The sequence below is a fragment of the Apiospora aurea genome (genome assembly GCF_038362705.1).
Source record: "Apiospora aurea strain CBS 24483 chromosome Unknown utg000010l_segment0_segment0, whole genome shotgun sequence".
Taxonomy (NCBI): domain Eukaryota; kingdom Fungi; phylum Ascomycota; class Sordariomycetes; order Amphisphaeriales; family Apiosporaceae; genus Apiospora; species Apiospora aurea.
The window spans coordinates 601600-624263 of NW_027117397.1; the positions used below are offsets into that span (position 1 = coordinate 601600).

The following is a 22664-nucleotide window of genomic DNA, read 5'->3' on the forward strand; positions in this document are numbered from 1 at the left end:
TTTTTGCCACAACACCATGGAGGGTGTATGCGACATTGATAATCTGCAAGACGATGTTCTCGCGCTCAATCCACGACGCGGTGTAGTAAAGATTCGCGGGCGGCCTCCAAGGCGGGCTTTTGGAGGCGGCGCAGTATCGACGAAAAAACGAAGGTGCTGACCGCATGGTATTTGGGGGCCCTTCGCACAAGCCGTGAGATTCAAGGTTGCGCCATTGTCTGGGGCGCTCTACAAGTTACTACATGCGTACAGCGGAGGAGGCACAGGAACGTCAGGAACCCAGGTTGATCAAGTGCGACATGGGGAGGGGAGATAAGCAGGCAAACGACCCATGCATTCATTGATTACGCAGTAATCTTGACGAGATGCGACGGCAAGAATGAGGTCTGCCGAGATGCTGACGCGGCGATGTCTTCGACAAGCACTGAAATGATGATTGCGTGTGAGTTGTCGGCCAGAGGTTGGCGGTGTCTGTAGGACTCGAGAATCTAGAACCTGCAACTAGTGACGTTGGTGGTAGCAGGCAACTGGACAATGGTAAATGGGTTGGTTGTCATGTAGGACTTGGTTGGGAATGTGTGCGGGCGCGAGCCCTGTCTAGTCCATTGGCCTGCGGGGCAATACGAGCAAGGGTCGACTCATTATGGCCGAAGTAGCGGTCGGAGAGAGAGAGAGAGCGGCTAATGGCGAATGAGATGTTTCAGAGTCGGACAAGAGTGAGGGCGGTTTTTCCACTTCAGCTTGGATGTTCGGATGGTCAGCTCAGAAGGGACGGGCTGGTCTCTTGTTTTGACCCGACAGACAGACAGACGCTGGATGCGCGGGAACGGAACTGGATGGGTGGCCTGGTGGTCGTTGAGTCAGTCAGTCGCCTGGGATTGGACTCCCAGAAGCGCGGTCCCAGCAAAACCAGGCAACCGTGGGCCAAAAACCCCACTGCGACTTTTCCACTGCATCAATTCCACTGATCAAACTGTTTGCAATCGGTCCTGAGCACTTGCTCAGCGAGTCGGGAGTCGGGCTTGGAACAACATGTCGGAATTCGCATTTGCTACGTGGAAACAATGCGGATTCGAGGCCTGCGCCTATGACGAGATCAACATGTTTCGCATACGTCGAGTCGGAGCAATAGTAGCAAAATCCTGTAGCCGTTATCTCTGGCTTTTGTGGCAGTGAGCTGCAGCTGAACGGATAATCCACTGTACTATTGCCCGGGCTGTTTTTTGCATCGTGGCGGGGCACTCCGAGAAGTAGACCAGAGACAAGCTCTTGTTCTTTGCACTGCCGCATTCGAGCTTCTAGCCTACGACCTATGACGATACGCTTGTTGAGCAAAGGTGAGAGAGCACGCACGCCGGCGACCCATTTGGCGCACCCGAGATCAACTCTCCCCTGCGTCTGGAGACGACGGCAGCGGGAAGGGTGGGAGTCTGGTTCGGACCACTGCTGAAGAGGCCAGACTACGTGTAAAGCAGTCCCTCGGTGACCCGATTTGCTTGCTTGCTTGCCTGGTGCGAAGAGTGGGCGGTGGGTGTATGCGCAACATTTGGTCACAGATCTCCAATGACCGCCCACCACTGCACCTAATGACTGCAGTAGTCAGTCTCAATTGAAGCTGCGGAAGCTAAGGATGACTCAAGCATTCGAACATTCATTCGGCGAGAGAATTAATCGCATCTCTAGGTTAAGGTGTTTGCATTGGTTTTGCCTTCAGTTCCTGTGGCACCGAGCTACAGAACTACCGCGCATTGATTCCTCAGGAGAAACATGCGATGATCAGCAGCAAGGGAATGGATGAAACGCGAAACAAGAATCTGTCAACTTCTATTTTTGCACCTTAATTGGGCCTGTTCCAATCCGTCGGTCGCCCATCAGTGTGCCATTTAGAATTACCCGCGCGCTGGAAATCGCGGGGGAGGCCGAATGGTGTGCACGGGCTGGCTGCCTCTTGGGGGACCATCCCTTCGGTTTCGCAATGCCCAACCGTCGGATTGTCCTGTGGTCACAGGTCAATTGATTGATTCCTCGATGGATGAACAGACTGGACCTCCAGCTTGAGCGTTGGTTTTCGCTTGGTTCCCTCTTGTCAGCAAGACCCTAGGCAACCCGCTTTGGAAGCATGGGAGGAGAAAAGAGGCATGGTGTAAACGGCTACATCGAGAGGCACGCACCCCAGGAGGATTGCTAAGCCTCCAAGCTGAAGTTTCCCTCATTGGCTCATCTACCAGGGCCTCCAAAGCCTCTGTTCGCGCCTGTCCCTTTCAGTCAGACCCTGGTCTCTCCCGGTGTGTCATCCCAATCATCAGCCCCTTCGGCGGCCGAACTGGTTCTAGCGCATGGCTGCTGCCGTAGCTCACGAGCTACGAGAGAGCGCTGGCACCCTGGCAATGCAGGCAGACAGGCAGCGATCATGGCCAGCATGCTACGACAAAGCCAGACTGCGTGACTGGCTGGCTTACACCCCAAGCACCCATGCCCCACTGCACGACGAGCTGGGACAGGGCGGGCCTGCAGGACGGGTACGTCGCTTTGTACTAGCGATTGCATCGCAGGAAACAAAAAAGTTCTAGGACTGGTCGCGTCCGTCGAAGCCAGTGCCTATCCACATATAAGGCAACAGGCCCGCCTCGAGATCTTCTTTTATGTTGTCTTAGATTCACTACAAACAGCATCTTCCCTTTACCACCCTCTCCAGACTATATAACTACTTACCTGCATACCATACTGCATACCATCCTCTCCAAGCTCGGCCAGGCAACAACCAACTTCCCCTTCCAGGCCCCCTGCTACAAATTCCATCCATCCCACCTTGACCCCACCACGACATCTCCTTCCTCGATGTCATGCCTCTGCTGAACCACGGGATCCAACAACAAAAGCATTCTCTCGTATCCGACACAGTCGATTGACGATATAGCCGTGGCTTCTTCTTCTTCAGCACCTAGAGTCACCATCAACAACACCATAACCAATACCAAGCGCAGCCGCGACACCCACACATCCGTGGAGTACCAGGAGCCAAGAAGCTCGACACACCTCGCACCCGCTCATAACCACCACACACAGAGCCGCAGTCACCAGTCACGACTTGCACCTGTAGTTATCCAACCAAACCCTCCACAGGCTCGGCGACCTTCCAGCCGACCCAACGACACCATGTGCGAGAAACACTACTACTACAGCCAGCGGGGCAGCCAGCTCCACGAGGAGCGGGAGGTCAACCTGTGCTCCAACTCCCACCACAACCGGCCCTGCCGACAGACGCAAGAGTTCCGCCACAACCAAGACGAGAGGCGGGGCGCCAACCTCTTCCCGCCCTCACCACCTCTTTCCGACACCGGCTACGTTTACTCGGGCAGCGAAGGATCGCACAAGAGGCGCTCGGGCTCATACTACCCTACCGGCAGCAACGTCGTCGAGGTCGGCCGCAAGCCCTCCCAACGGCGGCGGAGCGTAGTAGTCAAGGACGCCTACCGGCCAGTCACACCACCTACCTACTACGGCACCTCGCCCTCGCGCGCCGAGTACCCCTCGCCTCCCCACCGCCCGGGCGTCCACATCGAGATCAGCAGCGACACGCGCGACACCCACCGCCGCAGCTCGAGCCACCACCGCGGCAACAGCAGCACCTCCAAGACCTCGAGCCGGGCCGGCACCGTCGGCAGCAACGCCTCCTCGGAGGGCGAGCGCCTCGCCAAGCTCGAGCGCGAGATGGCCAAAACCAAAGAGGCCCTGCGGCGGCAGCAGGTCATGAGCAAGATCGAGCGGCAAAACGAGGCGATCACGAGCCGGCCCGCGGTGCCGCCGGCGCCGAAGCCCTACCGCCGCGGCTCCGTCTCGGTGCGGCCGCCCGTCGACCAGCTCAGCGACGCGATGAAGCACGTGCGCATCGGCAACCAGACCGCGGCCGAGCTGGAGCGCGACCGCCGGCGCACGGAGCGGCGCGTCCAGGAGGACCTCGCGCAGCACGAGGAGGCGGCGCAGCGCGAGCGGCTGCTGGCGCGCATGGAGCGGCGGAATTCTACCGCGGTGTACGATGATACGCGGTACCGGCGGCAGTACTAAAGGTTTCACGCGAATTATTATATTATAACTACAAACAAAAAGGCGTTTTCTGGATGGGGATTTGAGTACTAGGGATGCCCGGCGACACTTGGATTTGGATTGGAATTATTGGTTATTGTCGCGATATTTACGTTTTGGATGACTTTTCCTTTTAGACTTCTACAGCATTAGATAGCTTATACATCATTGCGCAAGTCATATATGTTGTCTTCTCATCATTGCGACCTCATGAACCGTATTGCAACAAGTTGGAACACAACGACTCGCATGGTCCTCGCATTCCTTGCCCCTCGCGGACGACCAATCGTCCGTCCTGGGGAATTGGCAAATGCACACCTGTAACGTCATTCCTTCTTCACCAGCAATCCACGGGACCGATTTGGGATCTCTGTTGGTTGCCTGTACGCAAGCCGTTTTTCGCATGGCCGAGCGACCAACTCCCGTGTAAGTCAAAGTGGGCACGATCTCTTGGTACGTACGGGAGCCTACTGCTAGTGCCATGGCCCTTTCTGCGCCCGCCGTGACTCACACGGGGACCCCTGCGAGAAAGCGAGACAGAGCGAGAGCTGCCCCTCCACTGCCCCTCATCGCAAGCTACGGGCATGTGCAGCCAACATTCTTCGTCTCCCGTCTGCTCCAAATTTTTGAACGCGCGCAATGCATTAAAGGAGTCAACCCCGCGATCCTTCGGAGCATTCCCCAATTCGGTAGCTAGGCGTTTTTCTTTCATCAATCGATCCAATAGGCTTCAACCGCACTAGACGTTGCTTTTTCCCCTTCCTCTTTCTCGGTGCCTGCTGAATGCCCGTCTGCCAGCTACGTAGCCAGCTTGCTAGGCTCCGCCATTTTATACACTTACACTAATACAGCACCTAACCTAGCTCCTTCGCCGAGATCCGGGGACAGTTCCAGCTCGACAGGGTAGGGACCGGACCAGGCCGCCCATCAATTTGGTCAATCGCGAAAAACATGCCAGTCAAGCAATCAATCAGTGTTGGTCAATTAGGCAATCACATTCCACATTCGACGTGCCCCTCCCCCCGCGACAAGCTACCAGCCAGCTGCTGCCAGCTACAGTACTACCTGACCTCTCACTCGCCAATCTATCTGCACATCTACCTTTGCCGCCACTGTATCAGTCATCGTCGTACCTTGTGCGGGGCACCCACACCCACAGCACTTTACAGACATTCTCTCTCTCTCTCTCTCTCTCTCTCTCTCTCTCGGAGTCCTAGATCGACGACAGGGGTAACCCCCGTCCCCCTTTCTAGGTAACAGTCATACGGGAACAAACATGGCATTCCTTCTTTCACCTCGGATCCATGCCGCGCTGAATTACCATGCATATCCCGACGACGGGCCCACCTGCGGGGTCCGTATGTACGGATGACGGATGGTATGACTGCAGACGCTTCCGAGCTTCTCGAGGCCGAAAGGGGGGCGACTCTACCCCTGTAAGTTAAGTCCTAGACGGGGATATCTTGTCCGGCTATCAGGCACCTGCTTCCTGGATGCTGCTGTGTGATGAACCCAGGTAGTGCGTAGAAGCTGTTCCGCTGTAGTTCCATATCGCCTTCGTCAGATTTCTGCTTATCATATGGGGATCTAGGATCCCTAGCCCACCGGCACATTGTGACATAGTTACGAGGACTAATAGATAGTTGTATCATACAATATTCCGACCAGCCTACTAACATCTACGTTACTGGATATAACTAAGATGTAACATAACAAAGCCGTGCGTAATCTTTGTTGCCCGGGGAAAACAATAACAGATTATTGCTTGCCAATAACCATGTCCTTGTCTAACGGCTTATCCTTCTGCTTGGGCGTGTAATTGCAACATGCATCCCGTATGGGAGCGATTCTTGCCCATGGAGGGTCACAGCCGCTCATATTGTGCTTCATATTCTCCGCATTCGCTTTGTATAGGTATGCGTCTGGACAAATGCAAACCTCTGTAGCGCAGCAGTTTTCGGGTTGGTCACTGCATAGTGTCATGGATCAGTCCGTTCGATATCGACACAACTAGCTTGGCAGCCTAATCGACTGCTCTGGGACTGCTCTGGGAGGGTGATAAAAATAAACCTACAAATATGTGCAAGCGTTTTTTGTTACTTCATCTTTGAGCGGAGGATTCCAGGTGGAAACCGGAGTCGGAGTCGCAAGTGCTAGGAGAAGGTGGCATGATAACATGAGCTTTATGGAACCCTTCATATTAATGATCTCTAACTATTATCGTGTGCGAGCAGTGGTTTCTCACAGAGTGTGGAATTCTCATGCAAGAATCTTTCGAAATTCCCAAGGTTAAGTATGTCCTACGGCCGACACGTTCGCGGCGAATGTTTGCAAGGCTGGCTCATCGGCATGTAAAGAAGCTGCTTAGGAATTCGCATCGAGACCCAACGGTCGAGTCCCGCCCAACGCATCAATGTCAGATTGTTTGCTGGCTCTACCAACTTGGGTCATTGTTGAAAACCTCCAGCCGTCCGACATTGGATACCGAAGCCGGCCAAAACACTGAACTGCGCTGTAACTGACCCTTGGACCAATGGGTAGGAGACCTGTGCCTCTGATATCCATGTTCCAATCCCCTTCCCACGATTGAGGGGCATAGTTTGTAAACCAAACAATCCTCCGAAATCCCATGTATTAGTAAACACTCACCACTCCTGTTGACTTTGGTGGTCAGTACTACTATTCCATTATCACAGGAAGAAAGTGTTTAGCTTTCGGTGTTTATTCTATTTTGTTCTAGCAGTTATTCCGTATTATTTTAATGATCTAATGTAATAATTATGCCGTTTATACAAGAATTACGTGTATTCACTTGTCGTGGATCACGTTGCCCGCAACATAGGACTAATATGATGCTTCGACACGATTCGCAGGTCATAGGTGGGGCAACTCCTGTTATATTTTAAAGACTATCTGCTACTTAGGGGGTAGCGGCAGGTGTTATGGCGGCGTCAGCGTACTCCAGGGCCTTCCCTCTCGACCGCCACACCTGAAGAGGGGACGGGCAGGTTGGTGGTGGTGCCAGCAGCAGCAGGAGTTGGGGCCGGGCCGGGGGGTGTTGGCATAGCAGCGGCCGCGGCAGTATAGTCATGCGCCCTCTTGGCGCAGGCCGCAGCCAGACCGTCGTCCTCCATTTCTGCCGCGGTTGTGGCGGTGCTGCTTGCGGCCCATGCGAGGTCGGCGAAGGGGGCGGCGGCGGCTCGGACGAGCTTCGCTGGTGTCGCCGACGGCCGGGGGTAGGAGGGACACCCAGGCGTCCCCCTCGACTGCCACACCCAAAAGTGCGACGGGCGGCATGGTCGCAGCAGCAGGCGCAGGAGCAGCGGGAGTAGTAGCAGCTTGGATCAGTTGCTGATCAACCAGGCGCAAGGCCCCAGCGACCTTGCGGCCGACTTTGGTGGCGAGCAGCCACCGACGGCACCACCTCCCGAACCAATCTATCAACCCGAGGGTGGCCAGCAGACTGAGCCACACAGGAATGCCTGTGGCGTCAGTCTCTGCCACCCCCAGGTTTCCCCAAGTGATCTGGATGGGCTACAAGACACTCGACATCAGCGGTCCTGTTGTGGAAGTTGATCCGTACTGGAACAGGTCTTACCCGGTCGGTTGTGCTGCTGGTGCTGCTGGGGGAGGCGGTGGCGGCGGTGGTGGTGGTGTCGGGGGCAGTGGTGGTGGTTTGTTGAGGTGGGACCACCCCAGTGACCGGTCTGGTTGTTCTGTACCAAGCATTGATTAGCTCATGTGGCTTCGAAGAAGGCTCAGGGGTAAAGTTGAATATACTTACGAGGGCATCTTGATGATGATAATAATGCTCGTGGTAATGGTCGTGCCTGTTCTAAATGATCAATATTTGATCGAATAAGGAAGGATCAAAAACATGGTGGTATGAAATGAGTTACATAGTAGTTTGTGTAAGTGATTCGGCTTAGATAGGCCAAGCCGTTTGGCCAGGCCCATCAGTCGAACGACTTGTCGGGTCCCCAGTCATTGGTCCCCGGTGGCTAGTCGAGGCCAGGAGACCCGACGGGGTGCATCCGCACAAGTACTGGCGGCAGGGTCGGCAGTGGTACTGATTTTGGAGCTGGTGCCGGTGCTGGTGCTGGTGCTGGTGTCGTTGGTGGCGGTGGTCGACCTGATTGTTCGGCTATATTTGTATATATGCAATCAGTCATTATCCAGGTGTGAAAATATGTATACCAAAGGCCCTGGGGAACTTGCGTTCGGACGGCCATCGCGTCGTAGTGTAGTGGTGGTGGTGATTGTAGTGGTTATAGTTGTCTATACCAGTCAGTACGAGTCGAGACGTTTCATCGAAAGAACCCAATGGCCCATGTCGACTCACGAGAACAGGAACTGATCGTGAGAAAAGAACGGAAGATCAAGAGGTGGTATATCGTTGCCCATCCAATCCAAACGATGGATGCGTCTGGCCGCTGGGTCCCGAAGGCCAGTCAGGAACAAGGGGATCGGACGGGGACTCTCAACGGATGCTGGTGGTCAAGATGATGGATATAGGTCAATCCTCATCATCCAAGGCGACTGCGGCTCGGGCTCGGACATTCTGTCGGCGAGCCATCGCATCAGTGGCAATAAACGGTCTAGGGATCAGAGCCGAATGTCTCAAATGACGATGGGGTTTGCGTTCGGGGTGATTTGAGCTGCTGGATGAACATACCGTGCGCGGTATTGGGGACAGAAGGGCCTACAACGGCGAAGGGGCTTGATTTGGAAAAGAAGAATTTCCATGACAAGCGACTTGATGCAGAAGTCCATGGTCGAATTGAGTGAGGTGTAGCTAGTAGAGTCGAGAGTCAGGTAGACTGAAAAGGCGGAAGAAAGGTTCACACCAGTCACACAGCGGTTGCAACTCAGACGTGGAAGGTGCAGGCAAGGCCCGACAAAACAGCAGCACACTTGCACTTCAATTACTACTGCCCTCGTATTGCAGGCACTACTTGATGTAGGTACCTGGGGAAAGCATGCTGGGTGCGCAAAACACATCAACGTTGCGCATTCCCAACAACGTACGACATGGCTCCCAATTATTCTCCCAAACTTGGAAGTTGAAGGTGCCACTGCGAATCTTTCAATGTTGTCTGGCTCAATTGACATCATACCCAAATCAAAAAGCAAATTGCTGGAAGGTTCGATTCATTTCACGGTGTGCATTTGGTGAACGACTGCTTGTCTGATGCTCATCGTTGTCGGGTTGAGCAACTGGGAACCTTGGTGGCCCACTTCCTCCTGATGCATCGCTTCAACCTAAATACCGCCAAAGCGTGACTTCTTGGTAACAAATTTCCTGTAATTCGTACACGCCTGATGTCGATCATGGCATATCATCTTAATGGCGACAGCTAAATATCGCATCCTCTTTAATGGGGTGAGTTCGTTTAGCGAGAGGAGTAACATAAGCAGTGGTAGGCGGAAATTTTGAAGTGACAAAGTAATCGGGGCTCGGGGGAACTATCCATCCTGCCTCAGCGGCTCCTAAAGAGACCATGATAACGCTGATAAATTTCATCTTGTATTAATGGGCAATTTGGTAACACCTGTGCAGCTAAGGTGTCAGAAATGGGAAACGATGGAAGTGTATTGAAATTCTGACGGTGATGCTACTCGAGATACGAATACTACAAGACTATCATTAGAAAACAACTTGAAATTGCGCAAACAGTATCTAGGGAGGTACATAGGCACAAAAGTATGTACATTGACGAACGTCGCAACAAAGGTCTGTTGCAGCGGATGATATTCATAAATACTGTCTCATTTTGCTCGCTGTCTGTTCTACTACACAAATCGATCGCCAACTGTCAGACTAATAACCCACTGATTTTCTCTTCAAATGGAAGCCCCAGAACCTAAGTATCCTCGCATACTTTCTTACTTCTGATGTTCAGTCACCAGGCTGCTGAAACAATAAACATGGAAACAAATAACAATGGACATAGTTCTCTGACGAAGGTGACCAGCAGATCCTCACCTTAGCAGAGACACTTACCGATTACTCATTGGCGTCGCCCAACCATGTTGGAGCTACTGTGGTAGATCCAGAAGGCGCTCCCACGCGCCTTGCGCCCAGCCCGCTAGAATCGCCATCGCACTGCGCAGGGTCCAGACGACGATGCAGCAGACCAGGAAGCCGCGGAAGAGGCTTCCCAGCAAACTCCGAGCCTCCTCGTTCCTGCGCAGCTCCCCCACACGCCGTGTAAACAGTACCAGGCGCCACGGAGCAGCCTCGCCGCCCAGACCGCCACGTTGATGACAACGAAGCAAGTCCACCACAGCACCATGGCAAAGCACCACACGATCCCGCGCAGAGCGAGGTACCCGAGCCCGGCCCAGACCGGAAGACCCAAGTAGTACTGTAGGTATGTCCGCAGCCATTGCGGGAGCCCCAAACTCTCATACGCATTGTCGAGATGGTACTCCCAGCTCAGGAACAGGTAGTCGTTCCAGTGAGAATAGCCATCAGTCAAGGCTCGGTTGTGAGCCTCGACCTGGTCCCGACGAGGAAGCCATTCATCCCATGGTCGTTTGGGTGGCTTGGCTCGCAGGTAGAATCGTTGCAGGTTCGACCATCGTCTTCTATCCTTGCGGCGGTCTGTGACCTCCTTCCGGTATTGTGTTTTTCTCCTCTGCTCCCTCAGATCCGAAGGACCTATGCGTGGTGGAGGCGGAAGCGGACCGAGCGAGTTCGGGTCCGGTGTTGTCCTTGGTTGTGGCGCGAACGGTCCTCTAGGCCGACCCTGCCACGTGGTTGTTTGCTTGAAGTAAGCCATGGCGTTTTTTTTCTTTTTTCTCGGCGAGTTTGTTTTCAGTATTGGTTAAAGGGTTGGGTTGGTTGGATTGACAAAGGTCGTCCTGCCGATGAAAGGATCTTCGAGTCCATCTACGCCACTTTATATGGTGGCTGGCTCTACGAACAATGCAATTGAAGGGAACAAGGTGTCTGTTTCTCTGAGGACTATATCGCTGTTTCACCCCCTGCGTTTTCCAAAAGACAAAGGATGCCGATGCATCGCTATTGCTACCAACCACATGTTTCCTCGCAAAGCCCAAGACGCCCAACTAATCAGCCGTGTCTCCAGATACCTCTCCATCGGGGTAGGCCTCTTTCCAGCTCTCGTCCCTCCGCCGCCGCCCCTCCTTCTCCTCGGCCAGCAAGCGTTCGAGCTCGAGCTTCGCAGCGTCCCAGCCCGCGTCGGCGAACGCAATGACCTCGTCGACGCCCATCCCGAAGCTGCGCAGGTCGTTCATCTGCGCCATCCGGATGCTGCGCCTATGCATCTGCCGCCACTGCCTGGGGCCGATGCCCCAGGCGGCCGCCTTTCGGTAGTCCTCGGCGTTCTCCGCTTCTTGCTGAGCGAGATACTCGTCCCGCTCGATTTCCCGTGCCGTCCTGTACCGCGTCTTGATCGCCTCGATCTCGGCGTCGGATTTCCCCTCTCGGGCGGCGGCCAGAATGGCCCGCTGCTTTTCGGGACAGGCAGCCGGGTCCGCGCCCTTGGACAGCAGCAAGGCCACCTGCGGGGAGTTGTGCCCGTTCGCGAGGGCCGAGCATAAGGGGGTCCAGCCCTCGTCGGAGAGGTTGATGTCCTGCGGCCGTTTCTCCAGAACGGACGCGAGGACGTCCAAGGGTAAGGCCGGATGGCTTGCTACGCAGTGCAGCGCGGACCTGTCGAAAATCAGGCCTAGGTGGTGATGGCTGGGCATGTCCTCGGTCAGCTCGCCCTCGGAGATCGGGCCGAGACCGAGATCGTGCTCCACGCACCACCGTATCGTTCGCTCACAGCTGTTCCGGGAGCGGATCGCTAGGTTCAGGCATACGCGCCACAACAGGTCGGGCAGGTCGGGATGCTTGCGGAAGATGGCCTGGGTCACGTCGAAGTTGGCATCATCCAGCATGCTCAAATACAGCGCGCAGTAGCTGCGGCCACTCCACAGCCAGACGTCAGCAGGGCAACCCTCTGCGACCATGCGGCGGGCGTTTTCAGGTGCTCCGAACTGGAGGGCCCACTCCAGCGCAGTCCGTTTCTGCGAGCCCTGGATCGTGGCGTCGGCGCCGTGCTCCAGAAGGAAGTCGATGATATCGTCGTTGTCAGGGCGCGCCGCCGCTAGCATGAGCGCTGTGGCGAACGCGAGCGGTGCGCTGATGGTGTTCACGTCGGCGCCGCCCTTGTCGACGATGGCCTTGACCACATCCGTCATGCCCATGTAGCAAGCCAGGTGCAGAGGATGCACGATGGGATCAAACACTTTGACGCGACGTGGCATCCCGGTCTGTTCGTCGTTGGTGAGGTCATCGACCGCAGTGTCGTCGTAAAAGCGCACGAGGTACTCGGCCGCTTCTCGGTGTCCCCGGAGGATCGCGATGCCCAGGGGATTCAGCGTGAACGGCCTCTGCATGTAGTTAGTGGAGTACCCGAACGGTACCTCGTTGCCTATATCCGGGTTGATCTGCCCAAACACCTTCCCCAGGTCGCGCGGGGCGATGCATCGGAAGCCCGAGATCCAGTTCATCAATAACTTATTACTGCCGGGGATCGTTTCAAACACCCGCAGGATGTTGGTACGACCATACCAGGCGGCGAAGTGGATTGCTGAGTGGAGGCTATCGTTATGATGATAGTCTATGTATTCTTTCCAGACCCTCTCCGCGACGTCAAGCACCTTTTGTGCAACCGCCGTGTTGCCGACCGAGCAGGCCCACTGGAGCATGCTGAGCCCTTTCCATCTGGGGGGCTCCTCTGCCACCGCCGATGGTCCGGCGTTCTCATTTTCTTCCTCATCGTCGGTGTCATAGCACCACTTTTCACTTCGTGGTTGGGGAGAGGTCACCTCATGGGGAAACCGACCAGAAAACGGGGTCAGAGGTCCGTCCCACTCGACGGCCCGAAACTCCCATGCATATTTGAACGGGTGACCCTCCCATCTCTCGTTTCTCTCCTTTTGCTCCGTCCACAAAACCTCCGTTCTGTACATCTCGGTCTCCAGCAGGTTCCACAGATTATGGCATGTTCTCGCCAAGTTCAAGACGTCGACCGGATCATCGAGAAACCATTTAGCGGTATGCCAGAAGGTGTCGGCAGAAAGTGTCTGAACCCAGGTCAGTCAAATACTACAAGTACTGCAGCTCAATCAATACTCATACCTTTTCGCCTATCTTTGCGGCGGATAGTCTTCTTGTGATGTTCTCGACCTCCTTATTGGTTGGATGAAATGGGATTCAGTACGGGTCTGAGAGGAAATGAAATTGGCGATTGGATGAGGTATTTATTCCGCTTCATTGGATTTAAGGGCTACCAACAAAGGAAATCTCGTCACTCAATTCCTCCCAAAGGCTAGCTGCTTTATGATGGGACAACGAGAAGCCTTTCATGGGACCTTCGTCTAGACTTTAATGCAGTGACAAAACGCTCTACTAAACAGCTATTCAAATGGAATAATCGATGGATTTTTACATCAGCCTGTATTGATCCCGTTGTATCACACAGAAAAATGTACACCGGTTATGCCACAGTTCAACCAGTGCCAGTAAAAATAGTAGAAATGAGGATGACGTCTCGTATAGGGTTACCCTTTTCATATATAATAGAGAGTATCAGATAGTTCGGCCCATTATGCCGAGCAACCCGCTCAATATAACCTCCAAGTCTGGTATAATGCCGAGCTTCACCTTCAGGCATCGTCGCTGATACTAAGTTCAAGTTCTCCCGCCACCTTGACCAACACCTCATACGAGCTCAGTTCCTCCAGCACCTCCCGCGTCTTCAGAATTCCGCCCCTCTTCGACAAGTACCGGTAAAATACCCTCACCCAGGCCACCTCCGGCCGCCTCGTGACCGGGCACCCGTTAGGGGGCCGCCCCGTCGCGACCTCCGTCGCCCGGAGGTCGAGGATCTCGATCCCCGCGGACTTGTGCCAGAGCGCCCGCGCCATGACGTGGTACAGCAACCACCCGACATTGACGGGGCCCAGGATCCGGATGGTGGTCGAGGAGAGGTTGAGGCAGGCGAGCGTGTAGACGAAGTCCCTCCCTGCCGGGAAGTCTCCTTGCCGCAGCTGCTCGACGATCTGCACCGACGTCAGCCGGGCGGGAATGGCCGCTCCTTCCGTCCTGCCCAGGAAGGCCTTGAATGTGTCCCAGTCGTGGAACAGGAGCGGCGTGTTGTAGATGTAGGTGGCGGCCTCTCTGTGTACCTGGTGGCACGTGAGGAATAGCGCCGTGGGGGACGGGAGTCTTTCGCCCGAGTGCAAAACTGTCCCGGGCTCGCAGGCTAGGTGTCCGTTTCGCCACGCACTGGTACGAAGCCTACCGAGAGAATCGCCCCATCCTTGGTTGCCGCAGCTCCGGGACAGGTCTTGGAGGAAGACATGGTCGGGGACGGACTGGCAGGGAAACCGGGCGTAGTTGTTGGTTCTACCATCGAACGCAACGTGTTGGGCAGCAACATTATCGAGCAGGAACTCGTGGTATATCAGACTCCTGATCTCGGCGGGAAGTATGAGAAACGACATCTTGCGGATGAGTCATGACATCGAGGGACAAGTTGATATGTCGTTGCAAAATGCCTCAAGTGCGAGTATCGGGCCTTGGCAATCAGCATCACGTGATGCACTATATACGAGAGCTGCAGTTACGAGGCTTACTATACGTCTATATATCCACTGTAGTCCGCATTGAGATGGGCCCCTGCTCCAGGACCGGCCAGCTGACATGGTGTTTACCTCAGCATAAGCAATTCGTATCGTTTCTCTGCGCAGAGCGTATCCCTCGCTGGAAACGGAAGTTCGATATTTATTAGGGTTCGCCCGAGATGTGATTCAGTACTCGGACTACTTGCCCAACATGGCGATACACAGGTCTGGTTACTAGTGAATAATCCCGACCGTCATTCATGCGGGTGGCGCTGAGTACCCAAACCAGTACGATGCCTTGTCTACCAGTACCTAACCATCGTAAGAGAAACAACCCAAGGCCGGCATGCCAACATCGGTCCAAGACCCCAATGCTATACATCCCAACAGTTCGATCTACTGGCCATCATGTCCAGCTTTCCAAACTGGCTGACCACAGGCCCGAGCCGTTGTGTAGCCGCTTTGTGGCGCGGCCTTTTCCTTCCCGTAGTACATGCAATTTGGTTCCCGTACACATAACCCTGAAGCCCTGCCTAAATGTTCATAGATCGCTTAAACTCGTGGTTGTGAGAAGAGAGTGTTGTGAGAACTGATGATATCTGTTAGCATGCGCTGTTTTTTTGGTGACAATCACGTGACTCGTTCGGGCCCGGGTCGGGTAAGTACTCACATTGGGCATCAGCTTCACCTGGATGTACTGCGACTCGGACAGGAAAGCCATCCAGAACTTGATGGCCCCGGACCTTGCATCCTGGCACACTTCGAGACGGGTGTCTCCGACCATGTCCTCGAGCTGGGCGTGGGTGATGCGCGTCTGCTGCTCGTCCTGCGGGTCGCGGGGCACCATTCGGCAGAGCACAAGGTCCTTGTAGTCGCCGCCCGTCTTGGTCTTGAGGCGGCGGCGCATCTGATCAATCTCGTCATCCTGGCCGCCGCCCCCTGCCGAGAGAAGGCTGCTGCCGGGCGGCGCGGGCGCGGCGCGGCTGGGGGACCGTTGCTCTGGTTGACGCCGGACATGCGCATGTTGCGCACATCGAGATCGAGATGGGGGATGTCCCAGGCGATGCCGGAGGCGATGCCGCCGAGGTCGCCGAGGCTGTCGCCAAAGTAGTTGGTGCCGGCCTTGGACCGGGGGCGGAAGGACTCGCCGCGGATGGAGGCGGCGTCGCCCCTTAGCGAGGCGGAATCCCTGCTGGTGCGGTCCCAGCCGCTGCTAGCCGCGGCGCCTTTGCTCTCGGCCGGGTGCTGCTGCTTCGATTCGGGGGTCCTAGAGAAATGCATGGCAAACTTGCTCTGCTGGGTTTGGCTGACTGGGCTGGATTGGGCTGGCCTGGACGAGAGGGAAATTGAATGTGGGGGTGGGGGGTGCTGGCTACACCTATGACGACGGGCTCATGTGACAGGGGTTGGGCTAAGTAGGTTTACGGGAAGGGCAGGCGGTTTGGGAGGAAATGCAGGCGGTCGCGTTTACGTTTTTGTTGTTTTGATATTGGGAAGTCGGTTTGCGCTACCCCCCGCCTGGGCGAGCTGGTTTCCTGGCCATAAATACAGCTCGATAAAGATGTGGCCGGTGTCTCAGCCACAACCGAGCATTAACCGCACCAAACTTACTAAGCCGACACGCGATCTGCACATGATTGCCCGGCCAAAGGGCGAGCATCGACCCAACTGGAGATGTTTTGGGAGTTGCTCGGATCACCTCGGAAGAGCCCGAGTACCTAGTAGTACCTAGTACCAGGCCAAGTCCACTGGCGTCCAGCCGTCCAGCCCACTTTCGCATCCTGCAAGCCCCAAATCCGCCAGGCTGGGTCGCACGGCAGGCCCGGGAAGCCTAGAAAGCCTAGAAAGCCACCAACGAACCTCGCTGTTTTCAGCGTCATCTCTTCTTTTTCTTTCTCTCGCCTTTTCTCCAGGCTGTTTCGCATCGGGCCACTTCTCTCTGACCGAATGTCCACTCACCGCCAATCAATTGCTGCAATTACACGAGCGCGGATCACGTCGCAGCGCGTTGTTTTTGCCCGGGTGTGCTTAGGCCACCGTCTGCGCTGTCCTGACTTTTGCGGCTCCAGAAATACGTCACTCACTCACTGTACGTCTCCTTTTCATTGATCCATTTCCAAGCAAACCACGGCACTGCACTTCTCATCTATCGCAATCTCCAGATGCACACTTTGTGACCCAGCCGTGATACCATCTTTTACTAGTACGCGCGACAGAACCTGATAGGAATATAAGCTACCTGGAGTTGTGTGGTTTGAAGTCTCTATAAAAGGCCAGACCTCCCGAAGCCACTGTAGACAGGCCAAATGATGGCCGCTGAACCGCAGGTGCAAGCACTCCACAGGCCGCTCGAAACGTTTAGAAGGGTCAACATACTACCTCATTGCTTAATGGATTTAGAGCATAACTCGGATTGATTCCTCGTGCTAGGTAGTCGTCTACGTGACTTTAGTCACTCGTGGTGCTACGGTCACGTATCCCCCCCCTAATTACTCCGGAAAATGCAAGTAGGAGCTTATGGTGCGGCGACGGCGGGGAATATCGAATAACCCCAACCGATGCCTCCTTAGGCTTTTGCGGCGTCTCCTTTCTCGCTTCCTGGTATACACCCTTCTAAAATCCTCGACCCCGAGGGAGGCTTTTTTCTCCTTCTCGGCATTCAGGCGCTCCAATTCTGCTTTGACGTCTTTCCCACTCTGATGTAGTTCGATGACGTCTCGTATGCTTAGACCGTGGGAGTCTATCAAAGTGCATGCCTGCCAAAAGATAACGTCCAGGTCCCAGAGCTGCTTCAGTTGTTTCTTCGTAATCGCCCATTTCTCCTGCCTCAGGAATCTCGTTCTCCATCCCGGTTTCAGTCTCTGAAACTGGTCCGCGTTCAGACGGCCTTCAATATCTTTAATTGTCGAGGCCCGTAGTCCCTTCTTGACGGCCACCAGTATGTTCCGGCCGTTGTCGACTGTACAGGCTGCCGGATCCGCGCCGTGAGCCAGCAGGAAGGCTACCTTCTCAGACTCGTAGCCAAGTTTGAGAGCCACGGACAGAGGAGTGTGTCCTGTCGGCACGCTGACTAGGTTGATGTCCTGAGGTCGTTTATCCAGCAGCTTGGACAGCAGATCCAGGGGCAGCGCATCTGAGCCAGCTATATGATGAATTGGAGACATGCCCAGCCCTTCCATCTTGGGAGGGATATACCACCTTTCTTGAGGCTCAAACTCGCCCTCTTGAATAGGATCAAGGCCAATACCCTGGTCTATCAGCCACCTGATAGTCTCTCGGTTCTTCGCCACGTCCCCAAATGCATGGTTTACGCAATTCCGCATTAGCCCTTCGGGGAAGTCGGGGAACCTCTGGAGTATAAGTTTCGTGCAGGGTAGGTATGCGTCGTCTTCCATACAAAGGCCTAGCGTGCAGCCTTTGTATGGCTCACCCTCGTCACCCAATAAATTTCTATCGAAGGCAAAGTCGGCCCGGGCGCCTGCTTTGACGAGCCGGAGGGCTTTCTCATGCGATTTGCAGAGCACCGCCCACGCTAATGCATCCCGCCCGAGTTCATCGACCAGCATGATCTCGGCACCATGGCCCAAGAGACAGTCCATGACCGTATCGGTATTTGGACGGGTCACTGCCCACATGAGAGGCATGCTGCCCTCCAAATTATCTGCTTTATTGTTGGAATCGGCCCCCTTTGCAAGAATGGCAGCCACCACTTTCTCCATGCCCATGAAGCAGGCTAGATGGAGAGGATGGACGACAGGGTCGAAATCCAAATCTGTTCGTAATCTCCGCGGAGGATCGCAATGCTCGCTGCACTCAGGCGAAAATGATCGGTCGGTCCATCCACCAGTACCTCCTTGGGGGAAACAGCCCATCGACGGATTGATATAACGAAAGACATCGTAGACATGATGTTGCGAATCGCTTGTCAGCCGAACCTTGAATGTAATGCCAGCGAGGCTGTTCATATCGGGCAATTGACCGTTGATCCGTACTTGACTCAGCAGCTTAAGGATTCCGGCGTTGCCATACCAAGCCGCGAAATGTAGTGCAGAGTTGAGCGAGTCCAGATGTTTGAGAAAGACATCCTCAGGCCATACGCGGCCCGCCACCGTGGTTACATTTTCCGCGACCGCCTCATTGCCTGCAACAGCAGCCCATTGCAGAATAGTGAGCGGTCTCCACTTGGGTTCAGTCAAGCAATGTAGTTCATCCCGTTCCCATTTCCGATCCTGACATCCGCCGTATATTGTTCACCTAAGTTTGTCTTGTAAAATACGACTTCTGTTTCGTAAACTTCGTCCCTCAAAAGCCTCCAGTGGTCGCGGCAGGTGCGTCCAAGGTTGAAGACATCGACTGGGTTTTGCAGGTAGGAATGTGCAACGATCCTGTAGATGTCGCACGGTAGCTTCTGCAGTCCGAGTAAGTACTTGTCCATGTTACATGAAAAGGGGGTTTAATGCAGCTAATAATACCTCACTACTAGTTTCAACATCCGCCATCTTCCTGCTACTCTCTTCTGTATCCGTATCCATATTGGGCTTGATGATTCTGGATCATCCAAGTAGTGCTGATAAGAATTCGTGGCAGTACTTGATTTTGAAACGCGCGGGTTTAAGAGTCTGGAACAAAGAACTTCTCACCAAAGCCCAAGATAAAGAAATCGTTCATGGCAATCGGCTTGGAATCTGCTCGGTTGATTTTGCTTGGATCTCCTTGTTCCACCCGAAATGAAAGAAACATCAGCTAAACTTACCATTGCTGTCCATAGCCACTCGCAACCAGAGCCATACAGTGATTTCAATGACGATAATACTTACACCCACGCGTCTGAAAACAAATACAAGACTGCCGTAGCTGGTGTTGGGGCTGTGTGTCCTGCTCAACAGCTGCTTGTAAAGGTAGACACTCCAGCCGCCTGCCTGGGGTCTCAGGGTCTCTATGTATGAAACTGTGTCCTAATCAAGGGAAGGGACTTGTATCTACTAGTAACTGCTACAGTTATATAGACACTGATACCAAGGCTGAATACCTCCTGGTCATTCCTGTGTACAATTTCAATAAAACAATCCAGTCTGTGTTGTCTCATCACGCACTGCTCCCCTTGAACCTTTTGCTTCTGCTGGGCTGGTATAGCTCAAGACTTCGCCGCAGATTCCAAAATACCCTCTCTGGCGTACCAACCGAGCACAAACGCCGTCCCTGGACCAACACAGAGAATAGCAAGTGGGCCCAGGAGGATGTAAAGCAGCAATTCACCCCCTATCAGACCGCTGACGTGGAGCTCTGCGAACTGATACGTCAGCCATAGAAAGTTGCCCGTGACCACCCCTATTTCGTCTGCCTGAAGCGCCTTCCGCATATGCGGAACCAAACCAGTCTGTGGGCCGGTCTGCGGAACAAAGAGGGCCCATAACGAATGAGGTGAGAAAAGAACCGTGTAGGCCCATACCCCAGACGATATCAAACCCATCACCTCCAGCATCTGTTTTGGCGCTATGAACGAAGACGACGAACCCTTCCACCCCAAAAGTGAAAGCACCTGGTGAACAGCCATGTTACCGAGACCGATCCAGAGCGGGGATAGCTGCCAGGCCCAAGTCCAGTAGTGGCGCGCAGATAGGTCTGGTGCCAGAAACATGGCGAAGACGACCGAGGTATGGAAGAGTATGATCAGCGGGACAACGAAAACGTTGCTTTGGCAGCTCGACTGTCGCCGTGGTGCCTTGGCGATGTCCGTTTGGGACGGCCCGAACACTACAGACAAGAAGTAGAATAGCGGCACTACCGTGCCGACACCCACTACCTGACCGAGGAGCGCGAAGAGCGTAGGACTAGAAATCAGGGAAGAATTATGACCCAGAGTAATTGTACCACTCCACATCTCATCATAATGTAGTTGCACATCGCCAGTAAGAACAAGAAACTTACAAGTAAGCCGGGGTCCACGTGTGCAAGGCACGGGTGGACTCCAGGAACCAAATGGTGTATAGGGGACCCATATCGACCAGGAATTGGAAGAATTGCCAGGAGCTAATGCTGTCGTAGCCCAAGGTCGAAGGAGCGAATGATGCCATGGCACCGTGAAAGGCCTGGTCCAGGGGCTCGATGCCGTAGAACTGGTCAAGCATTTTGAGGTTACCGCCATTCCACTCGATGAAGCCGGACTCAGCGGCAGGCTGCGAGAATGCGACAACCTTTTCAGGTTTCATGCTGCAGTAGTATCCAATGTTGGTTAGCAACCTGTGACTTTGAAAAACTATCCCCCTGTTGATAAACGTAGCTCTTATAAGCCTGCTCTGAATGAGCAAAGTGTTTGTTTGAGTCCGGAAACATATTCTGAGGGGTGCCTATGAACGGCCGTCGAGGCTACTTACGTACTAAAGCACCATATGGCCACGAGCAGGAATGGCACTGCACTGAGAGCACGTAACGGTACTTGGTTGAGCCGAGACGAGGTCAACACCATTTTTGGTTTTGGGGTGTGTTACACTCTTCGTAAAAATGATGCAATGGAGACACGAAGGAAGGGGCGTATTCTTTAGCCTCAAAAGCAACAGGAGTATGGCACAGGAATACGTGGATATGGTAGAGAATAAGTCGTTGCGCCTTGGTGGAAAGAGTGAATGTTTTGATAGGAGGCAACGAGACACTGTTTAAATGGGTATCCGGAAAGAGGGGGTACATGCCAAAGAATAGGGGGGTTCCTCTAGCCGAGGCGTATGATTACAAGGCGTGAGAAGATAAGCTTGGAGTAGTCGGACGAACGCACCATCGCCTACCTCCAACGGCATGCAGGGCCAAGAACTTGGCATCCATAGCCGCAGACCCGTGTGAGAAAAATTCGGGGCGTGGAGTGAGCCAAGGTATCTATGCACTGCAACATAGTATCCCATATGCATGCACGAGTCTCCGTCCGGCGTTTCTCATCCGGAGGAGAGTGTCATGTCGGGAGGTCGTGATCGGGGCCCCGGAGGGAAGCAGTATGCCGATGCTTACCATTTCATCACGGCCATGATTTATTATGCGGAGCTTTGGGGAAGCATCTTGGAATCTTATGTACATATCTCGCACTTTGACAGTTTAAATCCACACATCTAACCACATTGAGACCTGTCCATTTTCCAGGTCACATCAACGTCACAAATATGAATAACAAGATCGTGATTTTGATTTACAATCCCGCTAAGATATTCCGCCGAATCACAGGACAATCATAAAGAGCTCTATCCCGTCGGCATCAGCTGATCCTATGGGTGATTCGGCCCAACCCATGTCGAGTGCCCCGAGAAGGCGCGCGATGCCGAAAGCCCCCATGCAAAACACCGCCAAGAACAAAGCAGCGTACTTGAGGTTCCTGACCGGTGTCTGCAGGTCCGTGTGGTTGGTCCTCGTCTGTGCAGGCTCAAATACACAGCAAGGCAGCTCCTCAACTTCGGTCTTCTTGGCCTTCACTTCGATGATGGTCTTCTCAGAAGCCCCCTGGCTTCTTCCCCCCCCCCGCTTGACCTTTTCCTTGTCGAGTGGGATGTAAGCTCACCACCCGTCTCGCTGACCCCCTGCCTCGCTGACCCCCCTTTTCCCCACCAAAATCGTAAAAACTTCATAATATTCAAAAGGTTCTATAAAATTAAATAAAATAGGTAAAATTAATTAGATCTTTATATTTTAAAATAAAAGACAATTTAAAGTTAATATAATTTGAATTTAAAAATATATAAATTTAACGCTATTAATATAACGCTTAAAAGGTGAATTTGAAATTTTATATATAAATTACTAAGAAATGTAAAAATTAGGATAAAACTTTAAATAAATATTATTATTTAAGTTTAAAACATTTTACGGTTACAAGATATTATTATTATTATTATTAATAATACGCCGTATGCCGAAGGCTTTCGGTACATCTACCTAGTTCCTCGTGTAATAAACCGTGC

General features: G+C 53.7%; 8 protein-coding genes across 8 annotated transcripts; 1 reads left to right on the forward strand and 7 right to left on the reverse strand.

Moving 5' to 3' along the window:
- Positions 1-3156: 3156 nt before the first annotated feature.
- PG986_014209 (uncharacterized protein) lies at positions 3157-4065 on the forward strand (the record flags this gene model as incomplete). The annotated part of the gene is made up of 1 exon (XM_066850431.1): positions 3157-4065. One exon carries the CDS (start codon positions 3157-3159, stop codon positions 4063-4065), a length of 909 nt encoding a protein of 302 aa, XP_066692669.1.
- Positions 4066-7034: 2969 nt separating this feature from the next.
- Positions 7035-7380, reverse strand: PG986_014210 (uncharacterized protein; the record flags this gene model as incomplete). Its single annotated transcript, XM_066850432.1, has 2 exons — positions 7035-7297; positions 7359-7380. 2 exons carry the CDS (start codon positions 7378-7380, stop codon positions 7035-7037), a joined length of 285 nt encoding a protein of 94 aa, XP_066692670.1.
- Positions 7381-10122: 2742 nt separating this feature from the next.
- PG986_014211 (uncharacterized protein) lies at positions 10123-10868 on the reverse strand (the record flags this gene model as incomplete). The annotated part of the gene is made up of 2 exons (XM_066850433.1): positions 10123-10270; positions 10306-10868. 2 exons carry the CDS (start codon positions 10866-10868, stop codon positions 10123-10125), a joined length of 711 nt encoding a protein of 236 aa, XP_066692671.1.
- Positions 10869-11157: 289 nt separating this feature from the next.
- Positions 11158-13071, reverse strand: PG986_014212 (uncharacterized protein; the record flags this gene model as incomplete). The annotated part of the gene is made up of 1 exon (XM_066850434.1): positions 11158-13071. The coding sequence occupies one exon, from the start codon at positions 13069-13071 to the stop codon at positions 11158-11160; it is 1914 nt and encodes a 637-aa protein (XP_066692672.1).
- A 696-nt stretch (positions 13072-13767) lies between these two features.
- Positions 13768-14607, reverse strand: PG986_014213 (uncharacterized protein; the record flags this gene model as incomplete). Its single annotated transcript, XM_066850435.1, has 1 exon — positions 13768-14607. The coding sequence occupies one exon, from the start codon at positions 14605-14607 to the stop codon at positions 13768-13770; it is 840 nt and encodes a 279-aa protein (XP_066692673.1).
- A 653-nt stretch (positions 14608-15260) lies between these two features.
- Positions 15261-16008, reverse strand: PG986_014214 (uncharacterized protein; the record flags this gene model as incomplete). The annotated part of the gene is made up of 3 exons (XM_066850436.1): positions 15261-15326; positions 15398-15666; positions 15720-16008. 3 exons carry the CDS (start codon positions 16006-16008, stop codon positions 15261-15263), a joined length of 624 nt encoding a protein of 207 aa, XP_066692674.1.
- Positions 16009-17216: 1208 nt separating this feature from the next.
- PG986_014215 (uncharacterized protein) lies at positions 17217-19259 on the reverse strand (the record flags this gene model as incomplete). Its single annotated transcript, XM_066850437.1, has 3 exons — positions 17217-18956; positions 19004-19135; positions 19200-19259. 3 exons carry the CDS (start codon positions 19257-19259, stop codon positions 17217-17219), a joined length of 1932 nt encoding a protein of 643 aa, XP_066692675.1.
- A 602-nt stretch (positions 19260-19861) lies between these two features.
- Positions 19862-21193, reverse strand: PG986_014216 (uncharacterized protein; the record flags this gene model as incomplete). Its single annotated transcript, XM_066850438.1, has 3 exons — positions 19862-20558; positions 20656-20937; positions 21102-21193. The coding sequence occupies 3 exons, from the start codon at positions 21191-21193 to the stop codon at positions 19862-19864; spliced, it is 1071 nt and encodes a 356-aa protein (XP_066692676.1).
- Between the last annotated feature and the right edge of the window lie 1471 nt (positions 21194-22664).